This window comes from Acinonyx jubatus, chromosome A1, assembly GCF_027475565.1.
Source record: "Acinonyx jubatus isolate Ajub_Pintada_27869175 chromosome A1, VMU_Ajub_asm_v1.0, whole genome shotgun sequence".
NCBI classification, from domain to species: domain Eukaryota; kingdom Metazoa; phylum Chordata; class Mammalia; order Carnivora; family Felidae; genus Acinonyx; species Acinonyx jubatus.
Genome location: NC_069380.1, coordinates 109,647,812 through 109,658,642, shown reverse-complemented (window position 1 = coordinate 109,658,642; position 10,831 = coordinate 109,647,812). Strand labels below are relative to the sequence as shown.

Sequence of the window (10,831 nt, the reverse complement as noted above, 5' to 3'; positions counted from 1 at the left end):
ACCTTACGCAGGGAAGGTAAGTGGCCCTTTCTCCTTATCCACAGTAACCAAACCTATCTTCAGAGATACACTCTTTCCCACTCTCCCGGCTTTTCTAAACTAAAACTGTGGAATGAAGTCATACTGTGAGGCCGGACCCCGTTTCTGCCTCTTAGTGCCTACCTGTCCTTAGGTAAGTTCGAAATGGTAATTTCTTTGGCTTCTCAGCTTTTCATTGACTGTGTTACTTAGGATTGAGAGTAAACCAAACTACTTCTGAATGTTCGCTTACTCCTTTTTCCCTGAGATAGCCATGGATTAAGGATATGCCCCCTCATACAGATTCTAATAATTGTTATATTGTAGAAGCAAGTTATGTCATTTGAAGTGCTGCTATATTTTATTAGCTTGCCTTCATAAATCTATCTTTAATACAAAAGGTAGGTACTGCTTTGCAGTTTTTATGTTTTTCCAAAGATGCACAGAGACATCCTAACATTGTTACAGATTCTTGAGTGGCATTATAGCTGTGATTTGTTTATTCTGCAACTGTTTGAACACATCAGCTCCTGGAATTAAGATTTATACTGTAATTTGGTGCACTGTTAGGACTGCAGCCCTGTAATATGAAGTTAATGGTAATGCTGAGCTTAGACTGGAACTAGCTGTAGGAGAAGAAGAGTAACAGTGAATTCCTATGAACATGTGACTCAGAGCGGGCAGATATTCCAAACCACATGGTCTCTTAGCTTACTTAAAAACTGGCCAATCCTATAGCTGGCTGATCCAAGGTAAATTAAGAAATTAGGGGGTGCCTGGGTGGCTCAGTCGGTTAAGCATCCAACTCTTGGTTTTGATTCAGGTCATGGTCTCCTGGTTGTGGGATTGAGCCCCTCCACACCCAGTGTGGAGCCTGTTTGGGATATGTTCGTTCTCTCTCTCTCTCTCTCTCTCTCTCCCTCTCCTTCCCCTTCCCTCCTTCTCTCTCTCTCCCTCCCTCTCTCAAACTTAAAAAAGAATATATACCGTATCTGAAAAAAAATAAATGAGGTATAGGTTGCCTAGACTCTTACTAGGGCAGTTTATACAGGGATAGGAAGTGGCTTGCATGAGGAAAGAACTGAGAGAACAGCAGTACCCTTTATCATATCCATGGCCTAAGAAGCTTTCATCTTTCCAAGCTTAACTTGTGCCACCACTTCCATTTGAAGATCTTTCTGGTCTTTCTTGTTCTAAAGCTCATTATACATTTAAATGGAATGGAATCAAACAAATGTTCTCCCTAGAAGTTACTTGAGCTTTATAAAGATGGTAATCTTCAGTTATCTGGTTTGTATGAAAACTGATTTTACGCTAGGACAGAAGAGAGTAAGGGAGAAGACTGCAAGTAAAGGGAAAACATATGAAATGATTGAATCCCTAAAGTGTAGCCTCTGGCTTCTCTTTTGTAGGAAGTGTAAGAGATGGTTGCCCTTTTGGGAGCTTTTGGCGTAGCTCATGAGGCAAGGCATAAATACTGCCAGGAGGGGATGAGTAACTATTAAAAATGTTCCTGTACAGAACAAGATTAATGAGTAAATGGGGGCCCCAGGGCTGGAAGAGTCTATGAAAGTGCTGTGAGAGAAACTAATTTGGTTTCAGAAGTTGTTTTGGTTGGGAGTGGAGTGATGCCAAGGTGAGGGGAAGGCAGTGTTCAGTGTGGAACTACCAGCAAAAGGTTGGGTGTCAGTAGGTCTGCTGGAGAACATAGGCTGAAAAGAGACATGAGGGCTGACAGAATTTTGTGATACTCTGGGAAGAGTAGTAATTAGTTAGACCCATGTCGGGCAGTGCAGTTCTTGAGTATTTGAACGAAAACATTTTTTTAGTATTGTACTAAAGGATTGTGAATTTGGGAGTTTGACAGTCCTATTTGATGTTTTGTTTACTGTTAAAAATGACTCTTTGCAAGGCAGAGTGAGAACCAGATGTGCATATCAAGACTGATGGTGTGGGAAGTTTAGAACATAATCCTTGGCCCAACATAGAGCCTTTTGGACATCTAAGCAGTATAGACTGAATGCTGTCCTTACTATTGAGCTGTCAGTAGATAGGAGCCTTATTGGTGGCATAAAAGAGTTGGTCAGGATGCTCTCATTGGATGGAATTCCAGTGGAACTTGATTTGAGCGATAGTCTATGTAACTCCTGGATGGTATACTTGTTGCCTTGTAGTATTTCACACCTTGGCTACATCTGATCTGTGTCCCAAAACCGAGAGGCATTTTGTGGGAAGAATATAGAATATAGTTGCTTACAACAGTATCTATTTCTACATTCTGTGGTTCCCATGACTTTTTGACACTGCTTAACTTAAAAATTTCAGAAGTACTTACTGAGCACCTTTCTGTGCTGAGTGTGCTTTTCTACAACTTCTTTTACTTATTTCAATTGCTTTGCAGATAATTGTGTCCCAGGAGGCTGTTAGGATGGGTGGGAATACAGAGAGCTACACTGTCACAAAACTGTATTTAAGAGGAGTTTCCAGAGTGGCCTGCCTTTCCTTCTCTTCCTTCATTTCCTACTCTTTACTCCCCCTCCACATTTCTCCCTTTCCCTCACCCATACCCCAGAGATTGACTGTACATGCTCAAAAGAACAAGTCTTCAGATAAAGAAATGTAAGAACATCTGAATGGAGAAGAAAGACCTGGTCCCGAGCCCCAGGTGAACTTGAAAAATGTGTCAACTTGAACTAGTAACTATTTGCTATAGAATTCATAGCTGATGAGATACCTCTTACCTTGTATTGCCAGTGACTGAATTCTTGACAACCGCTAGAGATAGGATAGTTCGTACCCCTAGCACAGAATTTGCTTTTTCCAGTTACTTCTGTGCCTACACTAGCATTAATGTCATAATCTGTCCTGCCTTGAGCTAGGCTTTTATTCTAGCAAACTGACTATGGGAATATCCCCTTCTAACGTCTCTCCACTGTCTTAATTACATCAGTTAGGGCTCCTCTCAGACCCCTCCTGCCCATTGTGTACAGGTAGACCAGTGAAGGTCCATTAGCTGCCCTGGGCCAGTAGAGAGCCCAAGAGCCTGAGTTAGAGATCTGGGGGAGTTCCTGGGAACCAGGGTCTCCTTGGGTGGTGAGCTCTGAGTAGACCTGAGAAAGTCCTGATAAAGCAGCCTTTCTAACTTGAAACAAAAGCCAGTCAGCTTTTTTATTAAGGAATTAGTTTTTGGTCTCAAATCTTCCTTGATATATAGACCTGGCAGATCTTTGTTACCTTTGCCCTTTCTATGCTGTTTTTTTTTTTTTTTTTTTTTTCTAGAAATGCATGCAGGAACCAATTTTATTTCTTCTTTGGAATAATGCACAGAATCATTCTGCTACCCGGGACTTGTGGCTTTCCTAGCCAGACTTCCTGTACACTGCATAGAGCAGGGCAGTAGTGCTTTGGGGACATTCAAAACACACAGCTAGAAGAGTATAGCCACAGGGCTTTCTCTATAAAAAGGGGAAACATGTTCAAACTGAGAGACTTGGGCAGGTCTTGCCAGCTTGCTGAGCTGAGCCTTCACCGTATTGTGAGCACAGGAGGGGCAGCTGAAACATGGGAAGGGTCAAGATCTGTATGCCAAGCCCGTTTGCTTGTTTTCTGGGAAATGTGTAAGGGAGGTTGAGGTATCTTGTCTGAGGTCTTAAAAATGGCTAGTTCTTGGCTGGCAGTGAGATGGAACTGATGTGCTATTTGAAGTTGAATTTAGGGCTTCACTCTCAAGTCACCTGTGGCCTCAGGAATTTGCTGGTGTGATCTGGGAGGATTTGTTTCCTCTTTGAAATCACTTCTTTTAAAAGGCTGGTTTGATTGTAACAAAGTTGCCAATGCCTCCCCTCTTCACCCTCACATACACAAAGGGTGCATTGTTCCTGTACCCAGTGTGCTCTAAATAAGACACCAAATCAGATGCAGCAACCCAGTCTTGCATAAGCCTTAAAATGTAGTTTTTGAAACAACTAGGCCATTAGCCAGAGTGGAATTCTTTAAATGGGACAGATGTCGAGAGAATGGTCTCTTCTAACTCTTTGGAGAAAAAAGCCCATCTGGGATTACAGCTTCCAGTGGCCTACTTTAAATAGACACTACTCTGGAAGATGACTTTATTTATAAATATTTTCAAACATAAAATCCCAAAAATAGAACTCAGTGAAAAGTACAATGCATGATCGGTGGCCCAGTAGCTGGCTGTTTTGATATTCTTGTCCAGCATTTGTATCTAACAGTTGATTGACCTATTGAGGTGGCTTTATGACACCTTTTACATTCATCTTGGGTTTTAGGAGTTAGCTGTATTCTTAAACATGATGGACACTGCTGTATAAAAGTAGTCTGTAGATTTATCAAACTGGAGAGGCTTTCTATAAAAATACGAAGATATCTCAAGCACCTTAATAGTTTTGGGGAAGAAAGGGTGCTGTTAAAATGCCCTTTTGAAATTTCTGATCCCAGATTATAGAAGACTCCTGGTCTGGTTTTCCTTGAAACAGGATGTATACTTGTGTTAAGTCTTTGTGTGGAAGGAAAATGGAGGGGAAGATGGAGCCTGGTGGTCATGTGGGTCCGTGGTGGCAGTTTCCAGCGCAATGTCGTGTGCAGGCTAGCCTGCACCTGCATCACTTGTAAGGTCTGAGGATTGGGGAGTTAGGACCAAGGCTTGGAATAGTAGTTTACACCTAGAATGAGCTTAGCTCTCGGGGTTGCAGCAGGGAGGTGAGGTGGAAAGTCTTTAGAATGTGTGTACCATTATAGAGAGTAAACCCCAAGTTTTATGGCTGTGGGGAAGAAAAGTAGTCTGTATGCTCTGTTACTGAAACAGCATATTCCTCAGGGTCAACTTTGAAAAAGAAACCCAGTAAAAAGTATCTTTATTCTCATGTTAAAAAAAGTTTTTGTATGATGATGCATTAACAATACAAAAATATTTTGAACACTACAATAGTCCTTTTTCTCAAGACTTCTTGCAACACTATACTAGAATATATGATCTTTGGATTCTGAGAAGCCAGTGGCTAAAGTAGGAACTATGAAGGCTTTTGTTGAGGGGTGTGTGGGTATAGGAACAGCCCTTTTTCTTTGGGTTCAGGCTATATACAGTTGAGGAGGAGACAAAAAAAGTTAAATTAAAAGTTTGTTTTTTAAGGCTCAGGCTTGAAGCTTGGCTCAGAAATGGGTTAAACTAGGCGGTGGTGAAAACCCACTGACCACCACTAGAGATTCTCTGGGCTCCTTGCTTGGATGCTGATGGTCCTCCTTCCTGCAGCCCCTTCGGGAAACTGAAGCTGAAGCGATTTCAGTGCTGTAAGGTGAGCATTGGGGGTCATGAGGTTTGGTTTGCCCTCTTAAAACTGCCCAAGAGCTGGCTAGACTGACCTGGACAAGCAGGAGCTAGAACTGTGACAGAGGCTCTTGGTGTAGGGAGGGATGCATGCTGGATTTGGGGCCATAATTTCTTTTGAGTTCAGTCACTAGTAACAGGCATGGGACCTTGGTATCAGAGCTTCTTGGGAGGTTGAGTTTCTCTTGGAAACATACCCAAGTAATACGAACGAGAGCCAGATACCTCTCACTGCCCATACTTGCCTGATAAGGTAGTGTCAGGTTATTCCTACCGCCTGTGGTAATAGGCCTAAACTTAACCTGTTCCATTTCCTCCTAGTCTTGTAAGTTCTTGAGGACACGGCAAAAGGCTTACTCTGGTCCAGTTTATGTATGAATAACTCCTTTTCTGTCAACAGGGCTTCTCCAGGTTAAGAGAAGCATTATTGTCTTGAGCATGTGGTTGTGACCATGCTCACATGTGGTTTTGTAAACCAGCTCATTCTTGGTCCTTGAAGTGTGTGGTATGGGGAGGGTGTGGCAGTGATGGGGCCAAGGAGGTGTAGGGTGGGGAAAGCAGCTGGGCTTAGTCCAGCCTATCTGTGACCTATAGTAGAAAAGCAAGGGAGTCAGGGGCATCTGGCCAGCAAGATAGAGGGTAAAAGGAACAGATGCAGGCTGCTGTGGGCACAAGGGATGCCCTTAATTAGATGACACAATGCAGATCTGATTCCCACCATTTGGCGTAGTTTGAACCGATGGCCCTGGGTTCAGGCAGAAGTTGTGCAGCCTCGGAAGTCTCCTGGGCCCGGTCCCTGAGAGGGAGGTAACAGGGCCCCTGGCCAGTTCCCACGTGCTTTGGGGCTCTGTCGCTTCCTCTCAGAGGATGAGCCCCTGGAGGCGGCCAGGTGTCCTGTACATGCTAGGCTGCCTGTCTCTGAGATTCCTGTCGTTGCAGCTGTGTACTCTGCAGGACGCTGTGGGGGGCCTGTTGGGGTCCAGGGGGCTGGGAGGCTGAGAGCGGCCGAGAGACCTGGTGATGTAGGCGCCGGCTCCGCAGGGCTAGCAAGCAGTTCTGTGGGAAAGTGGGGTAGCAGGAGGTATGAGGGCGAGTCCTGGGGGGCTGGGGACCCGGGGCAGCCTAGAGCACTGTCATCGGAAGGAACTGGGCTGGGGCAGCGGCCTTCTCCGGGTAAGTACCGAATGCATTTCTTTTTCCTCCTAGGAATAGTGAAGAGAGTTATCTGTAAACAGAGGGTGAATTCATAGTCATACACCACAACCAGAAAATGCTGTCTTTGCACAGGCCTAACTGACCTCTTGTCCCTTCTCCCCAGGACTTGGGTGATGTGCCTGTGCCTTCACACCTAGCGCTGTGTGTGATTCTGCTGGGCCTGGCCCAAACCTGGAACAGGTGCAGTTCCCAGCGCAGCCACAAGGTGGCCCAGGAACCTTCTGTAGGCTAGCCCTGTGGGCTGCCTCATGTTTTCCAGGGGAGCCATCTCCTAGTTTGGGCCTTTGAGCCCCTGCTTCACGGGTCTGTGGGGCTCATATCTGCATTAAGGCAAAGGAATGCAGTGCTCATAATGGTGCTCAGGCAGAGCAACACAAATAGCCTCCCAACATGTGTACATATACACACATACCCCCCAAATTCCTTTTTGCCCTTGGAGAGGAGCATGTAGGCACTTTGAGGGACTGACAATATTTCGTGGAGTCCATGAGGAACTACCAGGCCTGGCCTCAACCAGGCAAACTTTTGCCATGTGGTAAGCATACCTTCTTTTCACACAGGCATTTCTCTGTTGTATGGCAAAACACACATTTAGTGCCCCAGAGCCTGCTATAGCCCTTTTGATAGGACAGCCCAGGTGTACCCCTGTTCCTGTCTCCCTGCCTCTCCCATCCTTTGGTCTCAGGTACAAGCCAGGTGGCTCTCTACTATAGTCACCTTGATTTTCTTAGATTTAAGGGTTCTGGATAATACAAGCAGGAATCCCAATTTGAAGAAGTGAGGGAATTGGTGGACCATGGTGAATTCTAGGCCTGGTAGCAGGGGCTTAGGTCACCTGAATGAGGTGGATGATAAGGCCTACTGTGGATATGCTAAGCTTAGCGTCAGACCATCATTAACGGAGGACTCCAGGCACTAAGCACCAGAACTACCTTCTTGAATCTGTCTCTCCACCTCATTCTTCGGAGGGCAGGTGCTCCCCAGTGTGTGGTATGCAATGGGATGGGGTACCAAATGAGGGCTACAGGCCTAGCAGAACATGTGCAGAATCAGGGAAGCAGCTTGAAGCAAAGGGAGGATGGTGGTGGGGACAAACCCACCTGCACGGACCACACCAATCCGTCTGCTGGTTGAGGCCAAAGCGAGCACGGCATTTCTTAGGCGAGCCAGGGTCTGCTCACAGCCATGCCAGAGGGGCAGAGCAGGGCAGAGGGCGAGCAGGCAGGCAGCAGGGCAGAGCAGGGCCCAGAAAGAAGAGGTAACATCAGTGTCAGCCAGTCACAGATACCCCATAGGTCCCATGGGCACAGGGCCTCGCCATGGCACAGCCAGCCCCGGTGGGAGCCCCGGGACCCAGAGCCAAGGTATCAGGAAAGGTGGACACCTAGCTAGGCGGTAGAGGCAGGGGGAAGAATGGTGGAGGTGGGGGAAGGAGGGGATCCTATCATGTTGGCTCCTCTCAGATTGCAGCACAGGAGCAGTGGGAGAGGAGCCCAGGGAGGCCCATGGTGATCCAGCCTCTTCTGCCTCACTGCCCCCCTCCCCCAACTCCCTGCACAATCTGCCTGACCCACATCCCCCTCCTGCTGTAGCTTAAACCTAGTCTACACACATTTTCAGATGGAAACTAAAGCTGTGTGACTTCTGGACCTAGACATGGCTGCACCTCCACCCATACAGACTGCTGCCCATTGTGGCAGAATCGTAGAATCCATTTCTCCTAGCAGCGCCAGCAAAGGTAGGAGACGTGTGGCGAGGCAGTACACCAGTGTTAACTCTGGTCAAACAACTCAGTACAGCTATTCTTCACAAGGGTATTTGACTTACGAGAAGTGGGCCTTGTTTCCAAAGGGCCCAGGCCTTTGAAGGTATGTGGCTCAGTACTCTGTCCCTCCCTCTGGGCCAGAGCAGGGTGCTCATGAAATGTGGGCCTGGAGGGGAGTGTGCACTGCTGAGGGAAAGCCTCACCTGTGTTGGACTCCTGGTGCTTTTCTCTTGACCGCCTCTTTTTCTTCCCCTGCAGGGAATAAAGGGAGGGATGCTTGGATCTGGCAGGTGGTCCCTTTATAACTCCATCGAGTGAGTGGTTGGAAGAGCTGCAGCCTTGCTTGCCTGTTGCTGAGATTCTGGGTACATGATCCCTTCTACATGGAAGGCCTAGTATTTGACTGCAGTTTTTACCAGGGTACCATGGGAGTTAGAGACGACTCCTCCCTCTCCCATGCTGGTCTCCCATTTTGAATGGAGAAGACTTACAGGGCCCCATACGCCCCTCCTGCCTGTGTGGCCAAATGCTGCGCAACAGCTCTGAGGGGGAGTATGTCCTAGGTGGAAAAGAGGGCACGGGCCTGCCTTTTAGGGCAGCTTCCCTTGTTTAGCTGGCTTCGGAGCTGGCCAGGTGAGGCCTTGAGCCCTATACCGCACCTGCCCTCTGTATCTGTGCCTTCAGGACGGTGGTCTGCCTTTCCCCGTTGAGACTGTGGCCCGGGGCATGGCATCTTGAAGGTTCCCCTACCCATCCCTGTCACCGGACACTCACATAGTTGTCCCGCGCCGACCAGCCTGGGTAGAGCTGCATGTGCAGCTGCCTCTCTTTTCGGGCCAGCTCATAATACTTGGCCTGCTCTTCCCGAGACAGCGCGTGCCACTGCAGCAGGAAAGGAGGGGTAGAGATGGCGGTGCATCAGGGAGTCAACAGGCGGCACCAGGGGACAACCCTGCCAGCCCACCTGCCCGTGGCCTCACCCTGCGGCCCAGGATCTGGTTGATGGCAGCACTCTCCTTGAGTGTACACTCTGCAATGACCTTGGCTCTCATCTCCTTCATGTACAGCATGAAGGCATTGAGTGGCTTCTTGATGGTTGGCTTCTTGGCCTCTTTCTCTGCCTTGGATTCCGCCTGTGTCTTCCTGAGAGGCACAAGTCCAGATCACACAGGAGCCCCCAGTATCCAGCTAAAGCTACTACCTTCTTCTAGCATGTGTCCAGTGTGTGTGCCAGTGCATAGAAACTAGGGTTTTATAAATGGTATCTTTGTTAGTTACTCCAAAATGGGTGATCAGAACTAAGTAACTTCCTTACAGAAATACTGCACCTAAGTAAGAAAAACCTGTTTAAGGACTTCACAACCCCTCCTCTGTTGGCTCAAACTAAATCTTTGTTCCACACCCCATCCATTCCCTCCTGCTTCTAAGGATCAAAAAACACTGGCCAGGGGCACCCGGTTGGCTCAGTTGGAGGAATGTGTGACTCTCGATCTCAGGGTTGTGAGTTCAAGCCCCACAATGGGTGTAGAGATGCTTAAATAAATAAACTGAAACAAAATAAAATTCTGGTCAGTGGCAAGAACAAGATGGCTTGACCAGAGGCCCCTTGTGGCAGTCCCTGGAGTTTCTAGGCAGCAGGCATGGAGCCTGGCGGGAGGAATGTTTTCCCTGGCAGATCAACAGATGGGAGCCTAAGATCTGCTCGCGTGTTCCCCTCCCTCTTCCACACCGTGGGCCTTTTCACTCACAGGCTACGGTCATATGGCTGCAGCTCCTGCTTGCCTGAGGGAGGTACGATAGCCGGGTGGGGGATGGCTGCAGGGTGACCAGGCACACCGGAGCCTAGCATCAGGGATGGGTGGGTGAACCTAAAGGCAGAAGGAGAGTTAAAATTGAGCCAGGAATGTAGAGTCCAGAGCTTTGGACACACGGAGCCGCCTGCACAGTACACGACGACAGATGAACAGACACCCCACCTCCAGTGGCTGGCACACGAGTACACAGATACACACCAACACAAACACCTGCTTCCAGAATGTTACAGACACCGCAGAAATCTGTATACATGTCATTCAGGTGGTTACTAAGTGCTAAATAGCTTTGAATCTGTTCCCTTACCTTGTGCTTTCACCAGCTCAGCCTCCTGAACCTGTAGCTACCCCGTGAGCTTCCTTACTCTCCTGCTTGAGCCCTGCAGGCCTCTCCACACAACTCCCAGAGTGACCTTTTAAACACTTGAGTGCTCTTGACCCCTCCTGCTGAAACTCCCCCCGTTGCTCACAGAATAAAACCCAGGCTCCTCCGCAGGACCCGCCCTGCCTTGAATGAACGTCTCTGCTGACACTTCTTAGCTCCATCTTTTCCCCTGTTTTCCATCACTTTCCATTCCTAGCCATCCCCAACTAGAGCTGTTCCCTTTGTCCCCTGTGCTCAGATGTCATGAAGTTCTTCCAATTTGTGTCCCTGCCCTGGCTGGGGTCTGGTTAGGG

The 10,831-nt window shown here is 47.9% G+C and overlaps 1 protein-coding gene across 1 annotated transcript in view; it reads right to left on the bottom strand.

The window, feature by feature from the left end:
• Positions 1-4,875: 4,875 nt before the first annotated feature.
• The window catches only part of TCF7 (transcription factor 7), a 29,681-nt gene continuing 23,725 nt past the window's right edge, over positions 4,876-10,831 (bottom strand). Inside the window, 8 exon segments of the mRNA XM_027076686.2 lie at positions 4,876-6,339; positions 6,341-6,394; positions 6,396-6,564; positions 7,678-7,750; positions 8,546-8,594; positions 9,117-9,224; positions 9,323-9,485; positions 10,091-10,210. Of these exon segments, the coding sequence (XP_026932487.2) occupies positions 6,223-6,339; positions 6,341-6,394; positions 6,396-6,564; positions 7,678-7,750; positions 8,546-8,594; positions 9,117-9,224; positions 9,323-9,485; positions 10,091-10,210 (853 nt within the window). The 3' untranslated portion in view covers positions 4,876-6,222.